At 39.1% G+C, this 26,268-nt stretch overlaps 1 protein-coding gene across 1 annotated transcript in view; it reads left to right on the top strand.

Annotated features, from left to right (window-relative positions):
• LOC130082681 (thyrotropin-releasing hormone-degrading ectoenzyme-like) overlaps positions 1–26,268 on the top strand; it is a 134,008-nt gene that overhangs the window by 52,635 nt on the left and 55,105 nt on the right. Inside the window, exons 4-7 of the mRNA XM_056247514.1 lie at positions 5,042–5,196; positions 10,811–10,924; positions 22,491–22,628; positions 24,018–24,083. Coding sequence (XP_056103489.1) covers positions 5,042–5,196; positions 10,811–10,924; positions 22,491–22,628; positions 24,018–24,083 — 473 coding nt within the window. The remainder of the gene's footprint in view (positions 1–5,041; positions 5,197–10,810; positions 10,925–22,490; positions 22,629–24,017; positions 24,084–26,268) is intronic.

Raw genomic sequence — 26,268 nt, 5'->3', positions numbered from 1 at the left:
TACCGGAGTACAATGATGGTATCAGGAATAAATAGTGTGGTATTATATTTAAAATGTAATTTTGCCTCCTTAAGATGAATCTCAATATTCCTCAATTAAGTCACTTTGGATAAAAGCATCTGCTAAATGAATAAATCTAAATGTGATTCACTCAACCAATTTGTTTATAAACACTGATTCATTAAGTGAATTGTACTAAGTGACTGCCATTATGAGTGAGTCATTGAATCATTCGCTCAACTGATTCCTTTAAAATACTGCTTCATTCAGGAATGAATAAAGGGACTTCCATTATGAGTGAGACATTGAATAATTCGCTCAACTGATTAGTTTAAAACACTGATACCATTAGGAATGAATAAAGTAGGCTTGTTTGACTTGAAGCGGCGCTGCACAGACCAATCGGTGTATGACATCAAAGCACAGCGATAACGATTCAAAAGCATACGGAGCCGTCAGCTCTCTAATCGTTCTCGCGGTACTGTGATGTCATACACCGATCGGTCTGTGCAGCGCCGCTTCAAGTCAAACAAGCCTAGTGACCAGTAGTATGTTCCTCCACAACCGGAGGCTGCAGTTTCAGGACCCCAGTTTTAGGATCGCAGTTCCAGGACCCTAGTTTTTTGTGACAGCGCTACCTACCGAACTGGATGATATAGCGGCGGCTGCGGTTTCAGGACCACAGTTCTAGGATCCAGGTGATTTAGTTTGTACATAGTATCAAGATCCACCTATTATTTTAAGTCTTGTTAGAAAAAAAATATATATACACTCACCTAAAGGATTATTAGGAACACCATACTAATACTGTGTTTGACCCCCTTTCGCCTTCAGAACTGCCTTAATTCTACGTGGCATTGATTCAACAAGGTGCTGAAAGCATTCTTTAGAAATGTTGGCCCATATTGATAGGATAGCATCTTGCAGTTGATGGAGATTTGTGGGATGCACATCCAGGGCACGAAGCTCCCGCTCCACCACATCCCAAAGACGCTCTATTGGGTTGAGATCTGGTGACTCTGGGGGCCATTTTAGTACAGTGAACTCATTGTCATGTTCAAGAAACCAATTTGAAATGATTCGAGCTTTGTGACATGGTGCATTATCCTGCTGGAAGTAGCCATCAGAGGATGGGTACATGGTGGCCATAAAGGGATGGACATGGTCAGAAACAATGCTCAGGTAGGCCGTGGCATTTAAAAGATGCCCAATTGGCACTAAGGGGCCTAAAGTGTGCAAGGAAAACATCCCCCACACCATTACACCACCACCACCAGCCTGCACAGTGGTAACAAGGCATGATGGATCCATGTTCTCATTCTGTTTACGCCAAATTCTGACTCTACCATCTGAATGTCTCAACAGAAATCGAGACTCATCAGACCAGGCAACATTTTTCCAGTCTTCAACTGTCCAATTTTGGTGAGCTCTTGCAAATTGTAGCCTCTTTTTCCTATTTGTAATGGAGATGAGTGGTACCCGGTGGGGTCTTCTGCTGTTGTAGCCCATCCGCCTCAAGGTTGTGCGTGTTGTGGCTTCACAAATGCTTTGCTGCATACCTCGGTTGTAACGAGTGGTTATTTCAGTCAAAGTTGCTCTTCTATCAGCTTGAATCAGTCGGCCCATTCTCCTCTGACCTCTAGCATCAACAAGGCATTTTCGCCCACAGGACTGCCGCATACTGGATGTTTTTCCCTTTTCACACCATTCTTTGTAAAACCTAGAAATGGTTGTGCGTGAAAATCCCAGTAACTGAGCAGATTGTGAAATACTCAGACCGGCCCGTCTGGCACCAACAACCATGCCACGCTCAAAATAGCTTAAATCACCTTTCTTTCCCATTCTGACATTCAGTTTGGAGTTCAGGAGATTGTCTTGACCAGGACCACACCCCTAAATGCATTGAAGCAACTGCCATGTGATTGGTTGATTAGATAATTGCATTAATGAGAAATTGAACAGGTGTCCCTAATAATCCTTTAGGTGAGTGTATATATTTTAACAAAAAAGATTATGGAATAGAAAAGCTCCTGCAGGTGGTGGATTAGAGCAAGTAGCATCAAGCTACATGACACAATTTAAAAGATTAATATTACAATTTGACTTAAAGCTCACTTTAAACCACCATCGAGTATTTGTATCATATTCCTGTCGAGGTTTAAACTGGTTTTAAGTAAAAAAAAAGATGTTGAAATATGTTATACTTAGCATTTTATATGCAGCTAATGGCTACACCTTGCTTAGCAATACTGTAAACATTCTTTATTCCTATAAATATCCTAAATCACACGAAAATCGCACACAAACCACATATACTCGAAATCGTGCATATATTAGCTTCTTGTTTCAGGTGAAGAGATGTGTCTTAGCTTTGTTATCACGGAGGTCAGAATCAGGTTAGAATGAGGAAGTGTACACAGTAGCGCCATGCAGAAGGGCAGGATTATTGTCACGTTTAACCACGTGAGATGATTGACAGCTCTATAGCGAATAAGAGAGCGCTGAGATCATAACTGACGCAAATCAGGAATAGGAGACACAGATCTCGCTGTGTTCGCTGTTTGAGCTTCAGATCGCATAATTTAGTGGAACATGAAAATCATTATTTCTCCAAATATGAGCACCATTGGACTAAGAGCCCTGGCGGATGCTGTATGTATGTGAACACAAATAAACCGGAGAAGACGTGAATGACTGCTTTATGAGTGATGATTTCTATTCAAAATAACGAACGTTACAGATGAATAATTTTGCACTCCTGTCATAAATTAAGAAATGAATGTCACTGGAAACCAGTTTTATCATAAACAGTGGTCAACTATCGAAGCTGGAGTTTTAAATCTTTCTAATGATGCTCAGTTTGTCTAGATCAAATAAGTAAGAGTGTGATGTTTTAATGAGTAATGAATGTTGAACAACAAAAATCTGGGGCCGTCTGTGATCTTTGCCACGAAAGGGGTTAAATTTGTGTTTTTGGTGATCCAGTTCGGTAGGTGGCTCTGTCACAGAAAACTAGGGTCCTGAACCTGCAGCCTCCGGTTGTGCAAGAAAACCCTTCTCCTAATGACTGGCATTTTGAGTAAGTCTTTGAATCATTTACACAACTGATTCATTTAAAACACTGATTCATTCAGGAACGAATAAAGTGACTGCCATTATGGGTGAGTCATTGAATCATTCGCTCAACTGATTAGTTTAAAACGCTGATTCATTCAGGAACGGCACTGCTTTGTGTGTAACTATGAGATGTGAAATATTCTGCTGCTGCTTTGTTTGGAAATATATATTTTTTTAAATAATGAGGCAAAATTAAGTTTCACGCTTGCTATTTTTTCGGAATATTATTGTATATTCAGTAAACAACACAATTGCTCCTGTGATACTGGTTAAATATATTATCATGTGTGTTATAGAAGGTCATGTAACTGGTTATAAGGACTATTTGTTACAGTTGTAGTAAATAACATGTTTGTCTCTTAACACTCTTCATTTCCTTCACTAAAAGTACTGTTAAGGTACTTTGATATATACTGAAGGATTATCATATTTACTTACTGGTTCTGGGCCTTGAGGTGTCTAGACAGGGTTTCTGGTATTGATCAGTCTTTGTATCTAGTCCTTACGGAAGGTGGTTGAGTTGAAGTACATCTCTGATTATGGTACTTTTGTCTCTCTCTTCAAAAGCATCAGTCGTGTAATTGCTGTACGAGTCTGTATAAAAGCCCAATTAAAAGAGCATCAAGTCTCTCACCCATAAACCACATTAACAATGGCTAATTAAACCTGCACTCTCTGATTCTGATTAACTTGCTGAAGTCATTTAATAGAGCAGCTCTTTCAGTCTCTCACCTTTGCGTTGCTGTTTTCATTGTTCTTTGCCTCTTGAATGAGCTCGTCACTCCATCATCATCTCTGTAAAGGTAAAACATTAATCGTGTGTGAACGTACAGTCCTAATGGGGTCTCGTCATTATCAGGGAAGCGTTTGAAAATCTTTTTTTATTTTCATGCCACTGCTTCACAGATGTATTAGTTGCCATGACAATTGCAGCTTCCCTCCAAAACTCTACAGTTGCTTTCTGATGAATTCATGAAACATGCAAATAAGGCAAACAGACACACACCAGCCCGGCGGATAATCATGTTACAGCTTTCAACAGTTCCTCTTCCTCTGTGGCTGATTATAAGACGTGGATTAAACAGCGGCAGAGGTTTAACCGCTTCTCATTGGCATATGAATCGTTCCTGAGACGGGCTGATGGAGGTGGAGGCGTTTGATACACTGTTGAGTAAATTAGCTACTTTAAAAGAGCTGCATATCTTGTTGCTTTGCCGTGTCTGGTTTCGGCTTTAAAAATTCAATGATCTTTGATTATAGCAATTAGATGATAAACGCATTTGATCAAGGTCTACTCCACATCACTTTATGTAAGTTATGTTTATGATGCAGTTATCTAACACAGAAGAGCATTTGTCTGTTTTTAATGAAAACAATTTACAAATGAGCAAGATGCTTCACATGCAGTGGTGTCGCATTATTTGGATTTTTTTTTTCTGGATTTAAGTGTTTTGAAATAAAATGTCAACTTAAATGAATGAAATTTTGGAATGAAACTATGCCCTCTACGGGATTCATAGTAATATGTTTGACTATGTAACATCATTTAGACATTATCTTTTTGCAGAAAGCCAAGAGGCAAGCCAAATATGAACAAATATCCATTTTTCAATAATCGTTAGTATACAACAGGGTTAGTAATTTAAGAACAAAATATAATGGAATAGAGTAGTATATTTATTAGATTCAAGAATACAAATGTATGTACACTAAATAACAAATATTACTGGATTTGTTATGATCCATTTATACTGTAAATAATAACGGTTTGTAAGGTGTCATTATTTACAGTTCAGTTGAATGACCCAGCTGCTGTTTGAGCTACTTTGCAGTGTGGGTACACAACAGTTTTTGATAACTTGTTTAATTTCAAAACACTTACTTGTTAACTTGGATTAACTTGGATCTTCGTCACTGTGTGCAGATCTCCTGGCGGTGCCGAAGCATCCGTATGCAGCCATGGAGAACTGGGGCCTGAGTGTGTTTGTGGAGCAGAAGATCTTGTTGGATCCTGACGTCTCCTCCTTCTCCTATCAGATGGAGCTCACCATGGTGGTGGTGCATGAGATCTGCCATCAGGTAAAACACACTTACTGTGGTTTCACATTGTTTTACGGTCAAAGTTAAACTTTACCTTGCTGGAAGAAGACAAAACAGATTTATATATGGGCTGATGGAGGTGGAGGTGTTTAAAACAGCTGATTCACTGTCTACTCTTTCACTGATACTATATCAGATGTGTTAATAATAAATCACAATGGACTAATTTAGTCCAATCATATCACCTGATCTGTCAGCGTCACTTTTCTGACATGATGTGTTGTTTATTTCATCATGACTGTTAAAGTCGGCACGAAGTTCCCTATTGTGACGTATTTCCGAGTAGAAAGACTTCTCGTACAAGAAAACATAGGTAAGCACATCATCAGAGAAGAGATGTCACTGCAAGAGGGAGTTATTTTGATTAAAGATTACATGGGCCCTTAAATTAAAAATAATAACAATGATGCGCACGGATACATCATTTATAATAAATACTGCACTATTCCATAAAATATAAGATATTTTGATTTCATGGTGACTTTTAAGTTCTGCATCTCTATGCAGTTTAATATTAAGTTTAATATTTGCTTAATTATAGGTAAGTTTAATTTACACAAATGTAGTTTCTCCAAGTTGTGTGGCATTATTTGTTTTTTTATCCTTAAATTAGCTGAAAGAAGGAATGCCTCAAAACTCTCTAAACTACTTGCAATGTATATTTGATTATATATATTTCATTGCTAGGCCTATCATTTATTTGTATGAATTGGATTTATTGTGCTTGTGTTTAACAATAATTTAATGTTTATTTATTAAATAGAGGTTTAATAAAGGTAGTTTGAGGCGTCTCATCAGCAACTGTTCCAGCAGGAATTCAGTTAATGAGATAACAATAATGGAAATTGATCGAAAACGAATTTCATTATGGATGGATTAACCGGGTCTGGTCGATGTGCACTGAAAACCTCAGCTCAGTTCATTTAATTGTAACGTTCTTTCTATGAAATGCACCTAAAAATAGCTCACAAAGTGAGCTGCTGCGGGAAAAGTTCCCGACCCAAGCTGCCCAAAACATGAGAATGATTAATATAAGCGCATAAACAAACTCGTAAACGCCTAACGTTAGCGTAGCTCGCTCGCCCTGTCAGGTGCTCTGGCAGAGATGTGTCATGTTTAATGCGTGAGACATGTTTTCCCCAACGCAGTGAGCGCATAACTTACATTTAATCTTTATATCCTTGTTTGTAAATGTTATAAATTCACATGAGTATTTCCATTTCACTTTGAGATTTGTCCTGACAGGAAGCGGATCCCCGTCAAAGAAACTTCGCAGACTTGACTAAACGAGCGCGAGCGTGCGCATGCGCATCGAACAGACAAGATAAATTATGCACTATAATTCTGATTAATTTATTAATTTTACTAAATATTTAGGTTTAAAATTCTACATGTACGGCAAGTAATTGTATTTTAATCAGGACATGTAACTGAAAAGGATTAGCATAATTGGATAGTGATGTCTCGCATTTAGGCTACAGAAAAAAAGAAAATAGCTAAATAAGGCGTTGATCTACTTGCAGAAGACAGAGAAAGAAAGGCAGAAAAACTCCAGGAGAAAAAAGTCAGAGAGTAACAGAGAGTGTGAAGATGGTCAGTTGTTGAGTTAAAGGGCAGAACAGCAGCAGATGTAATTGGACATCTGGAGAATTTGATTCACAGCTCATATAAAAAGAGCTTTACCCATCACCTCCATTGGGATTGTGAAAGTAAAGATTTCCTTTCTCCATCCCTCTTTCTTTCTGTTTTTTTTCTCTCTCTCTAGAGTGTTTCGCGCATGAACAAGTCTTTCTTGTGTTAAACAACCTTTTTTTTCGTGCCTTTGCATCATTGCAGACTATTAGATGCAGATTAAAAAAGCAGTCTGGGTTAAAAGAGATTTTTTTCTTTTGCCATTGAAATAATGTTCAGTAAGGGACTGTAAGCCCACAAATGCATCATCGGCATGAATTGTAAAGGAAACGTTGGAATTGTTCATTGCATGTGCTCATTTTTCACCAGCCTTTGTTTGCAGCTCTTATGTTGCTGAGAACCTTGGATTTGAGTGCCTTTTGTTATGGCGGATTATTGATGAGCGTGTTGGAGATGTTCTGCGTTCTCAGTATTGTCCTGGATTCATCTCTTGAATAGTCTTCCTCATATGCTGCTGAATCGCAGCTCTGCATTGTGGTCTCAAAGATGATACAGCATGTCTGCAGTTCTTTCCACTTTTCTTTTCGTTTGTTTTGTCTTTGTTGTTTTATTTTTAGGGAGAAGGAAATAAAAGAAAACAATCCCCTCATCTCTCATTTCTGCACAGATAATGCAGCTCTGTCTGAACTCAGTCTGAACCTGGTATAGTAAAACACTCTCACAGGGAGTTTGAAACCATGATATTATTTCAGAAACAGCAATAATGTGCATATTTGATTGTTTTAGAGCTGGAATTCATGAGAGTAACCCAGATCAGGCTGTTCTCTGCACATAAAGCCCTGTTTTATGATCAAGAATAATTGAAAAGAAGAAGCAGTGGAGGCTGGAACTATAGCTAATGTTGTCCATGATGTTTGCAGGTAGAAAACTGAAGTATGTCCAGTGTCTTGCAGTATGAATTCACATTTATCTATGCAACACGCTGTAAAGCTCTTTGTGCTTTTTTCTGTTTTAAGGTGGCGATTTCAAATGAATTTGTACGATGTTATTTGTATGGAAACGGATGATCCCGGACCCTAAATCTAACTGTCACTGGGCATAAGCAGATCAGATTTAACATTGAAAGTTCAAATTTAAGCTTTAAACGAGTATGCATTATGTAAGTAAGTGTGCACAGTAAGAGAAAGGAGGAGAGGCAGAGAGAGTAAAAGACAGAGATTAGCCGTCACGCGTATTGAATTCACCGCAGGCTGTTTCACCCTGTTGTGTCGCAGCTCTCTGGAGCTTCTGCTCATCTTTATGGTTTTAATTAAGATGCCATTTCTCTATTCAAACCTTTTCTCTGCTTCAGTCTCATGCCCATCATTTTCATATAGAGTTAAATAGCACACTGCTAATTATTTTCCACTGTAAATTACCTTGACTGAGCTCAGAGCGTCAGAGTGGGCGGAGCTTGTGCTTATCTGACATTGGCTCCTTTATTTTGAAAGTATTACATCAGTCCTCATCCAGCACATATTCTGCCATACATTATAAAGTCTGTCTGAGCAAGCAGCTTCTGATAAATCACATTTGTATCTCGTCGCTCTCGCGGACTGGCAGTAGAGAATTGATTAGTAGATGATAGACTTTGTTTTCTATTGTATAGGTTTATCCTGTGGACTCTCCTGGCCTCATTTTAATGTCATATACTGTAGCAGTGGATTGTTAATAGATTTGCCGCTGCCGGCGATGGGGTTTATATGTCACAGACGCTCAATCACTGTTAATTTCTTATCTCATTTCAGCCTCTCAGAATTAAATGAAGCTGCCACAGTCCTTCATATGCAGTTATTCAGCCAATAAAACAAGCCTAATAGAGGCCGATGCAGCTGATGTTGAGTTTTCTTATTTTCCCACAGATTGGAGAGGTGACATTCTGCCCTCTGGATATTAATATGTTTGGAGAGTGAGGCTTCAGTACTCATACGTCTTAACATGGTTGCTTTAAAAACACATTTAGACATTAAATATGAGTTACACATTAAATATGAGGGTAAATGGCTGTCAGTGGAGGTGAATCTGACTCATATCTGTTGGCTGGTGTATTATTCTCTGCTCATTTATAAAAGACAGCATCCGTAAACACATGAAATTGGAGATTTTTCATTCTCTCACTCTGAATTCTGACAAATAAATACATTTTGTCACTCAACACAGAGAGTTTCAAAATTCTCTTATTGTGATTTGGAGCAATTTCCAGTTCTAGTTCAGGTTTACTGAGATTCAAATATGAACAGAATAAACAGTGATTACTGCATCAGAAACTAATAAAGAGTCAATCGAATTGATAGATCAAGTAATATATGAATTGCTATTAATTAAATGTGTAAAAAAATAGAAAGCATTGAAATAGTTCACTTACAAGTACATTGATATTAGTGTAATTACTACATAAAGTATACTTGCAAAATATACATGGATTTTACTTAAATTTAATAAAACAATCTTGAAGTATACTTTCTATTTTGGACCCTGATACTTGTACAGTAGATGCAGGTTTGATTTTAGTATCTAACATTCAAACTTGTACTACAATACAGCTTCAGGACTTCTTTCTTGTGGTTTTCCAGTTGAGAAAGCAATGACCTTTGCCCTGCAGTCATAAACCTAATCCTGCAGACACATCTTGTCTGAACCTCCTTGTTAAATGTCAATGAAGGATATTTAAACTCAATTATTCAGGCTTTTACTGTACGACTGCCAGTTTGGCTGAAGGCTTCAGTATGATACTTCAGAGGGATTCTCGGCTGCTTTGGTGTGTTTCATGTCTTAAGGTTGTTTTTCTAATTATGCCGTTGAAGGTTTTCTCCTGCTTCAAATGTACAGTATATGCTGCAGTATAGAGGTACAGAGCGAACTCTTCCCTGCATGAATCCCGTCAGCGTACCGATTCATTTGCTCTGCATCTTCTGGCACACAATAAATGACGTGATGTGACTCACTGTCCTGGTTCATTGTCATTAGCAACAGAACATCTGACAAATTAGAAGAGTGCAGAAAAAGTCACTAGACCTTTGGGAAGCCACTTGTGTGACTAGTAGAGAGTTCCTGTGAGAGCAAGATAACAGCTGTTTCTCTCCACGCTGCGGCTCTTCTATCAGTCCATGTGTCTGAGTCACAGATGAACGGACGTCAGGCGCTTGGAGAGCCTTTGAGCTGCTGTAATGATGTCGATGTTCAGATGAAAAAGGCCTGACTTCTAGAGGTTTGTTTGCTGCAACAATGAGATCCGGCGTTCAGTAGCACATCTGCTTGAGCCTCAGAGCCTGTGGAAAATATCCAGCTCATTCACAACTGCAATGTTGCATCCTTTCCAGTCAGTAGCCCTGTTTTGCACACTGTCATCTGCACACAATGGCAGGGATCATATGAATACGTTCTACCTTCCAAATGGGACGTTTCATAATCGAATCCTTATTTTTCTCTCTTCTGTTCATTTACGGTGTCCTTGGCGGAGCGCCCAGGTATGAATGCTGTGAAACTGAAAATGTGTTTTAAATTGTGTAACTGTAGATAATTGATTGTTTAGGCCGCTATTAATCATAGTTCAAAAGCCATGCCGGGTTCTCAATGTTCTGTGAAGCCGTTTGAGAACAACTTTTCTGTTGGACCAGAGTGCAAATGTTTATTAAAAGTGTTTGTTTGTACTTCTACTTCTGAAGGAAGAGAGTTATTTTTCTGCTGTATTGGACTTTTCTAATAGATGAAATATGCTTTTGCTGATATTGGATGAATAGGAGAGTTTATATTTTCCTGATGCTTTGTCCAAATAAAGTTTGGTTTCAGTTTACCCATGAACACTTTTCTTGTACAAAACAAAAGTTTGTCATAATTGTTTGCAGGTGAACATGAAATCGATTTTTGTAATGGTCCCTGTGTTTCTCGGTTGATGATTGATAGTTCATTTCTTCTCTTCTAGTGGTTTGGCGATCTAGTCACGCCGGTTTGGTGGGAGGACGTTTGGCTGAAGGAGGGATTCGCTCATTACTTCGAGTACATCGGGACTGATTTCCTCTTTCCAAAGTGGAACATGGTGAGTTGCTGCTCAGATGTGAGAACTATAATTTCATTCAACGAATCATACATAACTTTGAATGGAAAAAAGATGTGATATGAAACAATATATTATACTGTACATACTTACAGAGAGAGTTTTGATGGTTTTAATGCTATTCAGATGTCTGAATCTCCTAAAATAAGTGCACATTTTTAATGCTTTTCACATACGCATGATCTTGAGCATTTCTTCTTGTGCCAAGATTCAGCTGAGCTAAAAACTAAAAAAATTTTTGCAGTGCATTTGAGTACTAGATACTTTGTTTGATCAATGTTTGATTGCCTGTTAAATGTTGATAACAGCCTCTCAAGACCAATCAATCTCACATTTTATGGACGTTTACTTCTTGTTTAAAACTACCAAGGCAGTCATTTTGACTGTTTTAAAATAAATACATTTATTGAATTAAAACCCATGTAACTATAGGACCCTGACTTATAAATGTGTCTATATTTTATTCTATCATTGTTATTTTATTAAAATTACAAGACACAATAGAGCTTTGAGTATTTCTACCTTGAATGGCCATAACAGTCATACTGACCGCATGCATTACAGACCGTGTATCATTTCCCGCTCTTGAAGATGCATCACCGTTGCCAAGCAACAATTTATTCTAGTTGTTAGTTTAGTCTATTGCAAAACTGAAATCTAGCTTTAGCTTCGAGCTAAAACAAAATTGAAAAGAGAATATCAGAACAATGTCAGCAAGAAGAATGACTGCCACAGAGGCTTCAGAGTGTGATGGAGGAGCAGGTTCCGATAGTGATGTCTCCTGGTCTCTTGAAAGTTCATCTGACACTGGCTCTGAGAGGGATTCAGAGATAATTCCCCTGTGTAAAAAAAGCCGGCTGGACACTTATAATTCTGCATCTGCTGTCATTCCATCTGCTAATGTTCCAGGTACGTTAGGCTGCCATATATAGGCTAATATTAGCCCTGATAAAATAGATATTTGATGAAATAAAACAAATTAATTAGGCTATAATTTCTTGGCGACAGTGCAAAATCCTGGATCATCAGCTGTGCGTGCTGTGCCAACCACAAGAGCACTCAGCCCGGCACTGGATGAAGCTGTCCCACTAAATCTAACTATAGCAGAGCGGCATGAAACAGCGAAAGACTGTGGACTGCTATACAGTCGGGTGAAAATAGAGGAAGGCGACAAAGTCAAAATGTCATGACAGCAGCTCCAGGCCCCACAGCGCACGCCAAGCGCAACATTGAAGATGCCCTCACCGCTTTTCTGTGTTTGGTTGATGATGGTATGTTGGAGCACATCAGGGACAGCACCGTGGCTGAGGCACACAGAGTCAAGGAGGACAGCTCATGGTATATGACAGTGGATGAACTAAAGGCCTTCATTGCTCTAGTCTACATTCGTGGGGCACAGGTCGGAGTTGATGTGCTAGATCAAATGGCGAGGAAATACTCAGTGAAAGCACCCACACGTAGACAGCCAGTGGCTGTGCTTTATAATATCCTTGACCTGGCTGCAATAAATGCTTCCCAGGTAGAAGGTGACGTTCCCACGACCATGGGTAACGTTTCCTAAAAGTTCTCTAAAGGTGACGAACATTCCGAACCTTTACAGAACATTAGGGACGTTCCTGAAACGTCCTCTTTTGGTAATGAAAGTGCTGCAGTTCAGTACGTTCCTTAAATTACTTTAGGGAGACGTTCCGTAATGGTAATCTTATGGTCACATAACAACGTTACAAAGAGGACGTAATCAAAACGTTCTCATATGGGTCTAAGTTGGTCCTATTATAACGTTCCTTAAATTACTTTAGGGAGACTTTCCGTAATGGTAATCTTATGGTCACATAACAACGTTACAAAGAGGATGTAATCAAAACGTTCTCATATGGGTCTAAGTTGGTCCTATTATAACGTTCCTTATAGGACTTTAGGGGGACGTTCCGTAATGGTAATCTTATGGTCACATAACAATGTTACAAAGAGGACGTAATCAAAACGTTCTCATATGGGTCTAAGTTGGTCATATTATAACGTTCCTTATAGGACTTTAGGGGGACGTTCCGTAATGGTAATCTTATGGTCACATAACAATGTTACAAAGAGGACGTAATCAAAACGTTCTCATATGGGTCTAAGTTGGTCATATTATAACGTTCCTTATAGGACTTTAGGGGGACGTTCTGTAATGGTAATCTTATGGTCACACAACAACGTTACAAAGAGGATGTAATCAAAACGTTCTCATATGGGTCTAAGTTGGTCATACAATGACGTTCTTTATGTGACTTTAGGGGAACGTTCCATATTGGTTATTTTATGGTCACATAGCACATTACAAAGAGGACATAATAAGGACGTGCCCATATGGTTCTCTGTTGACCATATGAGAACGTTTTGTGACTAACTTAATGAGAACATTCTCATATACATCATGTTTTGTGCGCGGTGACGTGGGACGAACCGAGGTTCAACTTCCGTCAACTTCTGTCACGTTTATCTGGTTTGTCTGCGGGCTGGACCCTTCTCGGACGGACACCTGACGGCGGTCTTTTTCCTGTTTTCTTCACCGACAGCGAGCCAGAAAAAGCCAATGTGATTATCATGTAAAGTTATTTTAATGAACCATTCTCGCGTAGATGATCAGGCTATATTGGCTTTTTTTTTTAGATAAACAAGCTAACGTAAGCGCTAGGCCTATTCCAATTTGCTTATTTTAACTCTTGTTTACATAGCCTGCAGGGTCTCCTCACGAAATCTAAGCGGCATAAAGTTCAATGCGAGGGTCTTTAGAATATGTTTGTATTATTTTTGTCTCTTTTCTTTTATTGTCATTTTTTCCTATTATTTGGTAAAGGCTACACCACTTTTCCATGGGAAAAAAGTTGTGGTGATCCCGCTATTTGGCTCGTTGATGTAAAACAGTCTTTTACAATTGTTATTATAAAATCAAGAATGCAGACGTTTTAAGCTCAGCAACAATGGCAGCAAAATGTACACAGTATATTAAAAAAAACTCCTGACACACACACAGAGCCTGCAAATCAGGTTGAAGCGGAGAAGCATCAGCTTCTTATTCTTTAAATATAACAGAAGACCTTAATAGGACAAAAAAATAATATTCTAAGTTGGTCCCTAAAAGTTCTGCAGGACGTTCTCAGAATGTTCTGGAAACATTGGATTTCTGAATTAAATATGGTCTTTAAAACGTTTCCAGAACGTCCTGAATGTTCCCTGAAGGTCCTCCAAATAACGTCCCCAAACCCTTTAAAGAACTCCACATCGTGACTGTCTGTGAACGTTGTAGGAACATTACTGTAACGATCAGCTGGAGTGCCCTCGAGAGCCACCAGAGGGCGCTCCACAATAGACTATGATCACTTCCTCACAAACTACATTTCCTATAACTCACTGCCCGGATTCATCAGCACTTATTTCATTCACCTGTGTCTTATCACCTTGTTTCTCTCACACCATAAATACCTGGTTTTCACATTCACTCGGTGCAAAGTATTGCTTTCCCAGTGAACTATTCTGAGCGTTTGTACCCTGTGTTTGTTTACCTGTTACGACTTTATCTGGACCTTACCTCTCGTTGTCTGCTGCCTGCCTTACTCTCTGCCTGGACTCTGTATTCTGATTGTTTCGCCGCCTGCCCCGACCCTTTGCCTGTTCTTGGACTCTGATTGTGTGTATTCTGCTCTGCTTATATCCCTGGTATTCGACCCTTGCCTGTCTGACCCTGTTATTTAATAAAGCCTGCAAATGGATCTCTCCTCGTCCGCTGCATCATTACAATTACCAAGCGACGTTCTTGACACCATCGGGACGTTCTCAGAATGTTTTGGAAACATTGGATTTCTAAATTAAATATTGTCCTCTAAACGTTTCCAGAACATCCTGAATGTTCCCCGAAAGTCCTCCAAATAACGTCCCCAAACCCTTTAAAGAACTCCACATTGTGACTGTCTGGGAACGTTGTGGGAACATTACCAAGCGACGTTCCTGACACCAGCGGGACGTTCTCAGAATGTTTTGGAAACATTGGATTTCTGAATTAAATATTGTCCTCTAAATGTTCCCAGAACATCCTGAATGTTCCCTGGAGGTCCTCCAAATAACGTCCCCAAACCCTTTAAAGAACTCCACATTGTGTCTGTCTGGGAACGTTGTGGGAACGTTACCAGGCGGCGTCCTTGACACCAGCGGGGACGTTCTCAGAATGTTCTGGGAACATTGGATTTCTGAATTAAATATTGTCCTCTAAACGTTTCCAGAACATCCTGAATGTTCCCCGAAAGTCCTCCAAATAACGTCCCCAAACCCTTTAAAGAACTCCACATTGTGTCTGTCTGGGAACGTTGTGGGAACATTACCAAGCGACGTTCCTGACACCAGCGGGACGTTCTCAGAATGTTTTGGAAACATTGGATTTCTGAATTAAATATTGTCCTCTAAATGTTCCCAGAACATCCTGAATGTTCCCTGGAGGTCCTCCAAATAACGTCCCCAAACCCTTTAAAGAACTCCACATTGTGTCTGTCTGGGAACGTTGTGGGAACGTTTCCAGGCGGCGTCCTTGACACCATCGGGGACGTTCTCAGAATGTTCTGGGAACATTGGATTTCTGAATTAAATATTGTCCTCTAAACGTTCCCAGAACATCCCGAATGTTCCCTGAAGGTCCTCCAAATAACGTCCCCAAACCCTTTAAAGAACTCCACATCGTGTCTGTCTGGGAACGTTGTGGGAACGTTACCAGGCGACATCCTTGACACCAGCGGGGACGTTCTCAGAATGTTCTGGGAACATTGGATTTCTGAATTAAATATTGTCCTCCAAACGTTCCCAGAACATCCTGAATGTTCCCTGAAGGTCCTCCAAATAACGTCCCCAAACCCTTTAAAGAACTCCACATCGTGTCTGTCTGGGAACGTTGTGGGAACGTTACCAAGCGACGTTCCTGACACCAGCGGGACGTTCTCAGAATGTTCTGGAAACATTGGATTTCTAAATTAAATATTGTCCTCTAAACGTTTCCAGAACATCCTGAATGTTCCCCGAAAGTCCTCCAAATAACGTCCCCAAACCCTTTAAAGAACTCCACATTGTGACTGTCTGGGAACGTTGTGGGAACATTACCAAGCGACGTTCCTGACACCAGCGGGACGTTCTCAGAATGTTTTGGAAACATTGGATTTCTGAATTAAATATTGTCCTCTAAATGTTCCCAGAACATCCTGAATGTTCCCTGGAGGTCCTCCAAATAACGTCCCCAAACCCTTTAAAGAACTCAACATTCTGTCTGTCTGGGAACGTTGTGGGAACATTACCAAGCGACGCTCCTGACACCAGCGGGACGTTCTCAGAATGTTTTGGAAACATTGGATTTCTGAATTAAATATTGTCCTCTAAATGTTCCCAGAACATCCTGAATGTTCCCTGGAGGTCCTCCAAATAACGTCCCCAAACCCTTTAAAGAACTCCACATTGTGTCTGTCTGGGAACGTTGTGGGAACGTTACCAGGCGGCGTCCTTGACACCAGCGGGGACGTTCTCAGAATGTTCTGGGAACATTGGATTTCTGAATTAAATATTGTCCTCTAAACGTTCCCAGAACATCCCGAATGTTCCCTGAAGGTCATCCAAATAACGTCCCCAAACCCTTTAAAGAACTCCACATCGTGTCTGTCTGGGAACGTTGTGGGAACGTTACCAGGCGACATCCTTGACACCAGCGGGGACGTTCTCAGAATGTTCTGGGAACATTGGATTTCTGAATTAAATATTGTCCTCCAAACGTTCCCAGAACATCCTGAATGTTCCATGAAGGTCCTCCAAATAACGTCCCCAAACCCTTTAAAGAACTCCACATCGTGTCTGTCTGGGAACGTTGTGGGAACGTTACCAGGCAACGTCCTTGACACCAGCGGGGACGTTCTCAGAACGTTCTGGGAACGTAAAATTTCTAGCTGGGTTCCATCCTGTTCAAGACATGCACCAATGAGAGGATGTCACGGAGAAACTTCATAATGAAACTCGCAAATGAACTTGGCTCCAACCACATCATGAGAGCAAAAACTAAGCAATTGATGGTGCGAGCCAGGACCCAGGCAGGAGCAGATGGGAGGGAGAAGACAGTGCCAAATGCGGAGAAACTGCAAGAAAAACAAAACAAAGGACACTTGTGACAAATGTCATAAGGTTGTGTGTGGGAGCTGCACATGGAAGGTAGAGATAGAGAACTGATCCACAAGCCTCAGTGAAATTGATGCATGCTGTTTGCCCCCAAAACAACCCATGTTAGCCCGCTTAGTGGAGAATACTTTCATTATGATTTAACAGCATGATATTTTCATTGTAATTTTACAGCATGATATTTTTGCTCACTAAAACAAATATTGGTTACTAAATCAGTTCGTTTTCTCGCAGTTTATTATATTTTCATATTCTTTTCCCGTGATGGTCAGAATGACTGTTTATTATTACCTAACATTACAGATCCATTTATTCTTAGATTTGATATAGCTTATTGGAATTATATGCAAATAATGTATGAACGAACGGTCATAATGACTGCTATGGCCATTATAGTAGTTAGAACTCCGGTAGTTCTAGTGTTAATCTGTTTCATATCAAGTAAAAGATCAGTTGTTTGGCTATTTCTGAGCAGGTACAGATTCTCTCTTTTTTTGGTCTCTCTGTGGGTTGAGTTGCTCTGTCCAGTGATTTCTCAGTGTTGGGTCAGTCAACCGTCTGAATGTAATTGTATCACTGCTGCCTGGTCAGTGTCACTCAGCATGACCAGTATCATCACTCTAAAAAGCTAGTATTTGTTCTCATTGAAGATGTCAGAGAGAGATGTCATATATTGTCACTATCCTCAGCTGGTATTTAATTAAATTCTTTTATAATTGTTGAAGTTGTAGATTAGCAGTAAATGCATTTTTCTTCAACAGATTGAACCATGGTGCTCAATTCTAGTTGTCTTCTATCATTTATTGTCCTCTCTTTAACATTTCTGAATAGAAATGGGAAAAAGCCAAAAAATAAATTCTTTAAAAAAGTACAAATAAATTAGAGTAAATTAGGATTTACTAAAATTGAAACGCAAACAAACAAATAATACTATTTAATTTTGTATTTTAGTCCCAAAGTTTCTCTTTGGGTAGCTCAAAGGACAATGTTTTACAATAAGCTAATGAGTGCATTCGATCTTACAGTCAGTAGTGAATTAGCAGGCCAAATGGAGGCATGCATGGACTGGTTCATTATGAGCTTGTAAAGAACAAATTGTTCCAACTGTTTCAATGGTTATTATGAGCGCAGTTTGAGTTTGACTTCATGTGCAGAAAGAATCATATTTTTAATGGTGTTGAGCTCTATTATCATGTCTCTATTTTTCAGTCCTGCTGCATTGCCACAGCAACCGGTGATTATGCCATCATATTTTGCTGTTTTGATGAAACTTTAGTCTATATGTAGTCTCTTACAGATGTTCAATCAATTATCAGAAGAGAGTTGTGAAATAACATTACAGTGCCACAGACAGATTGGTGAGCTTCTGATCATAATGCATTCTGAACAACACGTTTAAACATTGTTACTTGTGCTAGTTATTTTAAAATTTGCTAAAATTATTCAGTGGGAAAAGACAAACTACATTAGTGCCACACCTCTGTGTCAGTCTGCGCAAACCCTGCTACTTTACTGTGGAGCTTCACAGAGCTGGAATTTGTGCCAAAGCTGCCATTGAAGAAACACTGGAATTTTAAGGCCGGCATACATAAACTAGAGCAAATCCAAACTCCTTTAAATAAAGTGCAATGTAAAAAAGGTTTCATGGTCTAATGATTCGTCCACATCCATTTCCCCCATCCGGATGGGTTCACGTTCAGGGAAAGACAAAGCCTGGCTTCAGTTGACAATGCTCACCGTCTCACAGGAGTCAATATGTTCAGTGATGCTCTGAATTGTTGTATAACAGCCAAGAATTATGAGGCTATTTTACCAGACCAGGTGTGTCCAAACACACAATCATATCATGATATTCCTGTATTATAGGATGATAAATAAATCCAGGAGTGTTTGTGAACACCAGGAGGAAGTCAAACACCTTCAAAGACTTCTTCAACTGAACATTATTAATCTTTTATGAGAATTTCTCGAGTCACGAACAGGACATTCTCCTTCGTCCCCTAAAAAACCCCTTCTTTTTGAAGAATGATGCAGTCTTGCAGTTCTTCTGAAGGCCCTTTTATTCAGGATCTGAATATTATTATATTTTAGGTGTGTCTATGACCAATGATCATGTATCTATGACCCGTGGTCTCTGCTATTGTGATGCACTTGAACTGCATGAACAAAGTATATAACGTTTTGCGATAACGTTTTGAGAACATTATTACTGTAAAGACCAGATAACATAAAAGCGTTCTATTAACCTTACTGGAAGAATGTTTGTTCATAACTTTGAAAGAAAATTGCCAGAACGTTGTGGAATTTCTGAGAAAGTTCCCTGTCAGCTCATTCTTTACTGTGAATTAGCAGTCGTTCTGATCAAATATGTTTGGATCTTCTGCTCATTATGATTCACTGACTGTGTTCAGTTTTATTATGAGCTAGTGTGAAGATTATTGTGTGTTCATCACAAGACCTGACATGTCTTAGACTTGACATAGTGTGCACTAAGAGTGGTATATGCTAAGAGTAAGTGCTGAAGGCAGTCTAAAGCAATACATTTACCTCCTGTTGACATTTAATAACAAAAGTTTATTAGATTAGTTTTTTATTTAAAATTTGAATATATTTATCTAATTTGAGTAAGATATATGTCAGTATACAGTAGCACCCTTGTTTAATACTTGTGTGCTTTCTGCTCACACACTAATTTTCATTGACATAACAACCTTCCCATCCCATCTGTCCCAGTATTTCATACCTCTCTGCTCAACCTTGGTTATGGAGCATCAGCCAAGCAGAAAGATCATTTAGGGAAAATCATCTCAGGGAGCAATTGCTTCTTTCTCATCCGATAGGTTTTGATGGAAACACTTCACTGGTCTTGATAGGATGACTGTAAGATTTTCCCTACCATAATTTGGATAATATTACACATTTCAGAGTCTAAACCAGAACTGAAAACTCACAAATGCACTGAGAAATGTGTGAATGGATTTGACAAGAGTCCTTAATAGGTCATTAAAACAAACGGTCCCTTAACCTGCTCACAACTACTGGACTGTTGGCTTTTCCTCCTCTTTCTCACATCCGTCATGCTAGAGAAACTCTCAGCGAGGTTTAGTTACCCATCATGCATTGCTCCAAAGCTGCTGACCTGAATGCCTGGCATCACTGTTGATCTCTGGCCTTAAAGTGGTTGTTCAGTGAGAAACTTCAGGTGATGATGTTGAGACGTTAATAAGCAGCATCTAAATGAAGTATCATTGGACGTAAACACCTTGTTGAGAGCACATATGGGCCAGATGGAAGCTCTTCTCATTGCACTCATTTTATATTGCCCACTACGTGACTCACATAAAATTAGCTCCACATCACCAGCTGTTCTCTCTCTGTCTGTCGGTTTCTCTTTCTCTGTTTCTGTGTATTCACATTCACCATAATGTATGTTGGGAATTAACATGAAGGGCCATTTGCATATATTAATTATGTCTATATGCAGTATTTACATTGACCTGCGAAGCTTATATTAGTCTGGACTTTAAAGTGACTGTCCATCAGGAAATACTGAAAGTAAAGACATGAAACACATGCTGTTCTCTTCTACAAGACCACTTAAGTGATGATATAAATAGCCTGAGAAATTAGGACACTGATTTCAAAAAGTCGCACTTCCTCTAAGATCTTCTCTCTGAAGTTAAAAATGAAGGATAGATTATTACAGCAGTCCATTAAGCAAAGCATGTTTCAGTTTTTATGACACGCATATCTTAAGATAATTATACCTCAGATGTAATTCTATTGTAGGAAATTTCACCCTTCATTAGCTGCTCAAAAAGAAAGAATTATGAAAGCCATTCAAGATAGACTTATAATATCTTCAAATATGATAAAAAGTCACCCAACAATCACACATCAACCTTAGTTTGGTGCTCAGATAAATATTCTCTGTATTGATTTGTATTGATTGTCTGTATGTCTCGTGTCATTTCATTAATTGCTTTTAGCAGAACATCAGAATATGAGATTGTGATTGTGGTTTGAACACATTACATGAAACCAGGAATCACTGGGTTAATAGAATATGCCTCATTATTTTGACATAAAACTATGAAGGGTTTTGATGATCATTTGTTTCTGGACTTATTTACGTTGTTTGTTGAAGCTCAAATCCCTTGATTCAAATATCTTGCTTTCTTGGATTAATGTCTTCAACATGATTTTTAATCAAGCTGCCAAAAGCTTTAATGGGCAAGAGTTATTCATAATGAAAACGAATAAAGGTGTAATAAAACATTCAGAGTATCAAAACAAGATGTGTTTATAACAGCTAGTTTGGTGACTTTCTCTTAGTCACTCACATTTAATAAAAACATAGATGTGAACATAATAATAATAAAATCGTTTTATTAAAAGTAAAAAGCTTTGAATTCGGTCAGTCAGTGCAGACATTTTGCCAGAGGACCCATTATGAAGATGTTTAGAATATGAACCTGCAGTGTAATGCTTTCATATATAATTCATGTGATTCATATTTCATCCATTTTAATGTACGGTAACTGGCAAACCACCACTTTTAATGAGTAACAGGAAAATAGTGTCACATTTTACTGAAATGTTTGTGGTTTTACATTCATGCTGTGTTTAGTTTAGCTGAACATCTTTTGCAAGTAGAAGTTGATCTACAAAAATAGAGCAAGTGATTATTAGTTTATTCAAACATTTAATATGAACATTAGCCATTGGTATTCTAATATAATATGTTGTATTTGTGTACACCATGACATTTTTTTAAGGTTTAATTGCCTCATTGTGGTGTAAGTTCTCATTATGTTATTTTTTAAGCAGTTCAAAATTAGACTTCTTTAAAAAAAAATGGAAATAACCTTGGATCAGAATAACATCTTCCTCAAAGTGCTGCTGAACAACTCACTGCATTTGAGATCGTGACTCTCTGCTGACAGAGACTCAGTGAATGATGAGGGTCTTTTTCATCTGACCCAAAACTTCTACCTCTCTTTATAGTGAATCCTACAGGGAGACATTTGATCAGAGTAGAGAGACAGCAAGATCCCTGCACAACACACACACACACACACACACACACACACACTGACTGTATCGTAGCTCAAGCAGCAGTGTGTCGTGTTGGCGCTCGTGTGGCGACAGTGAAGGTTCATCGGAATGAATTATAGAAACTTCTGCAGGAATAAAGTCTTCAGTCTTGAGATATAGAGAGCTGGATTTTCTCACAACCATCTTCTAATATCATTTATAGAGCAGCTCAAAATTATGTATACTTTTGAAAATAAAACAGAAGCTTTTATGAGACATGTTTATGTGTTTGATACTGTAAAAAATGAATAAAGTCTCTCATCCACAGGAGAAGCAGAGGTTTCTGACTGATGTTCTTCATGAGGTGATGTTATTGGACGGTTTGGCCAGTTCTCATCCGATCTCTCAGGAAGTGTTTGAAGCCACAGACATCGACAGAGTGTTTGACTGGATCGCATATAAGAAGGCAAGAGAATCTCTCATAAACTCCTACAGGCTTCATCTGCATGATGGACATGATTATAAACCTTTAATATTGAGCTGAACTGAATTCAAAATACAACATGAAGTGAATTTACAAAAAAAAATTATTCGGCAAGACAGTAGAAGTGGAACAATGACTTTTGTTAAAACAACAGTATCGTTGGTCTAAATCAGTCATTTATTTATGCGTGGACTTCACCAATAGACTTTATCTTTTATTGAGTCCAGTAAACACCTCAGTTTGCTTGTTATTTTTCTCCCAGCTAAAGAAATCTCAGTTTATCTTTGTGAATTGTAAATGAAGTCACGCTGTTATAAGCCTCTTCACATACGCAAGAAAAACAGTTTAATTAAAAGCTTGTTTTTTAGTAAGTCGAGGACAGAAACTGTTACACTGAGAGTTTTTGTGTGCTCTGGGGACTTTAGTGGCACAATAAACATTTCATCTCAGACCAGACAACATCTATTTAATTACCTCTTTCTCACTGGAACACACTTTACTGTAAAAAACTCCAGCGCCCAAATATATCCTCTCATCTGAGCATCTGAAAGCCATTAAAGACACAAAGAGCAGGACAGAAATATCTTTGTCCTCTATCAGAGTTCAGACAGAATATTCCATCCTAAAGATTTCAGATTCTGTGTCTACTCTCCCTCCAGCTGTCAATCAGCTCATGGCCGGTTTGTGATTGGCTCTTGCTCTTCCTCAAGCCCCTCCCCCTGTTTCCCCACAGGTTCTGTTGGGTTATGAACTCTGTCAGTCACACTGACACCCGACCGTCCCTCATCACTTCCTCCTCGCACTCTATAGACTCTGATATCCCACAACATCCCATGAGTCCCCAGCGCTAACAGGAAGTGACACTCATCACACAGATTGTGGAGGGATGGGAATTAGATGCTGTCAAATGAGCCTGTCAAAGCCACTCAAAATCAAAAAAGATACAGACTCATAAAACAGCAGAAAACAGCAGGACGAGTGTCATGGAGTCCTTGTTTAGATGAACCAGACCTGCTAGAAATTGAACAGTGCCATAATAACTGAACTGTTTTTAAATAATGTTAATCATTTTCTGCATAACCAGAAGTTCATCCTCCTTGAACAGTCACACCACTAGAATTATGATTTTGACAACTTTCCTGTTCAGATATCACATTTCTGAGTTTAAACCCTACAGAATATTTTGCCCCATTGACTTCCATAATAAGTGGATTCATGTACATTTTGAACATTTTTTAAATTATTTTCTGTGGTAATCTACGGCATGTCAGATATGCTGTTCAAAACGCTGACAAAGATGTATATTTTTGTTTTGTATGCATGCGTAAATAAGCAGTCTTTATTGAACGTGTGTTTACTGTGTGTCCGCAGGGAGCCGCTCTGATCCGGATGCTAGCGAACGTCATGGGACAGACGCTATTCCAGAGAGGCCTCAATGTAAGTGTTACACTCAAAGATGATGAAGATTCTGACTTTCCAAAACAAAAGTATTTAGTAAGCAAAACAAACACAGGTAATTCAAAGAGACAATAGCAACGTAACATCGTGTCTAGCCCAAGCTCAAACACAAATAATAACCGACTCTGCAAAGCAGGGAAATGAGGAACTTCAATATAAACAGATAACAAACTACATTGTGATGATCACATCAATTACCATAGTAACTAATGATAGCGGGAACAGAGACAACAGAAAACCAAGAGAAGCAAACTAAAAGTCCATGAAAAAAATGACTGCTACAAGCATTTGTGAGATTATTCAACCGTGTCGGTTTACATGCGCTTCTTATCTTTAGAGCTACAACATCTTGTAATTATGTCACGCGCTTCCATCAAGCTTGAGGTAAAAGTGACACAATCAGGCAAGCGACTAAACATGTTCGAGCCAGAAATTAATTTCATATCGGAAATAGTCACAATCAGAAGTTTCAGAATCGTTCTCTGTGTTAAACCGGTTTACAGTCATGGCTTGGTCAAGATCTGATGAAACGCATCAATTGTGTTAGAGCACAAGTGTCTGGTATTGTGTCGATGTTGGTGAACGGAGTATCAGCACCAGCTTTTGTTGTGCTGTTTGTTTTTAGTCACATGGTCATCTTCTGTAAAGCTCTTCCTGTGTCCCGTCTTCCAGTTCAGGCCCCTCAGGAGTGAACAGCAGATCTCTTGATGTATTATTAGACAGTGTTCATTGTTGTTTTGGACACCATATGGCGTCTACACGAAACTACATCCTGAAATGTGGTTAAAGGATTTGGCTATGAGCAAACAGGCTGCAGGTTTGAATCCAGTGAGAGTAAATCTGTAAACAAATGAGTGTTAAATGTAAAAGCCTCTTGCTTTGACATGTGAGTTAACACACTTGCAGAGGTGTAAGACTCACATTCAGATTTCTCACCTTCTAGATCCAAAATAATCACTTTTCAAAACATCAGTAACTTCTCATTTCATTTCTTTATGACTGAGATGCTGTCAGTTTCAGAGCTTCTTTCTGGGTTATTTTTGACGTTGTGGTTTATTGTTGCTCTTAGTTGTTGAAAGCACAATCAGGTCATGTTTTCTGCAGAGCAGATTTAATGCTTCATTTACAGATGTAACAGCTGCACATATATACGCTTTATATCGCAGCACAAACACACGCCTGACCTGTAGACTTATGTGTCTAATGCACACGTGTTCACATATCTTGGACGGGTTATAAATGTAATTACTGTGTTTGCTTTTGTCCACTATCTACTATAGTAAACCTGTGGTATTATTAGCAACATCAATATAGAAAATATGCCAATCAATTCTGTCTAAATCTTGGTTAATCAGTAAATCTATATGACATGATGGGCATATCTGGAAAATATCTAGGTAGCTTTTTGGGTGGGAAGAATTTCGCCGCTATCCGGTGTTAGCTGGGTGGCAATGGCGTCTTCGGAAAGAGTGAGTTTGGACCGGTTGTCGCGAAGACACGGTATCAAACTTGCGCCTGTGAATAATGTGTTTTAGCTGTAGGAGAAGTTGTTGGTTGCGATAGCATATTATCAGCTTCTTGCATGAACAGCGCTGTTGTTGTCTTTCTGGACACTATTGAAAAAGTTAATAGTGTTGTTCAGAATGGCGTTGTTATACAGGATACCTTCACTCCAGTAATGCCGCTGCTTCAACCGGCGAAAAAACGTATTCTGTCCAACATTCCCCAGTTCATTAAAGATGAACTCTTGCTAGCAGAGCCTTCAAGGCATGGTAAAGTAGTGTCCCAAATGAAAAAGATCCCGTTTGGCTGTAAATCACCGCTACTCAAGCATGTCGTTTGTTTTAGACGTCAGGTTTGTATGGTTTTGAAGAAAGATGCAGATGAATTGAATGTGGCTTTCAAATTTAGGGTTGATGGTTTTGATTTATGTGGTTTTTGTTACCTCTGATATTATGAAGTGTTTCCGATGTGGAAAAGAGGGACACGTTAGAGGTGCATGTACTGAGAAAGTTAATGATGCTGAAACTGTAGATAATGAAAGGATGGGTGGGATTTCTGAAGCTGGGACCAATGCTGCTTCTGCTGAGGAAGGCATGCATGTGGAAAGTAGGAGAAGTGAGACTGCTGAGGAGGAGGAAGCTGTGGGGAGTGTAGGGGAACA

This window comes from Rhinichthys klamathensis, unplaced genomic scaffold (genome assembly GCF_029890125.1).
Source record: "Rhinichthys klamathensis goyatoka isolate OS25496 unplaced genomic scaffold, OSU_Roscu_1.1 h1tg000048l_1, whole genome shotgun sequence".
Lineage (NCBI taxonomy): Eukaryota > Metazoa > Chordata > Actinopteri > Cypriniformes > Leuciscidae > Rhinichthys > Rhinichthys klamathensis.
Note: the sequence above shows the minus strand (reverse complement) of the source record. Positions and strands in the feature narration are given on the sequence as shown.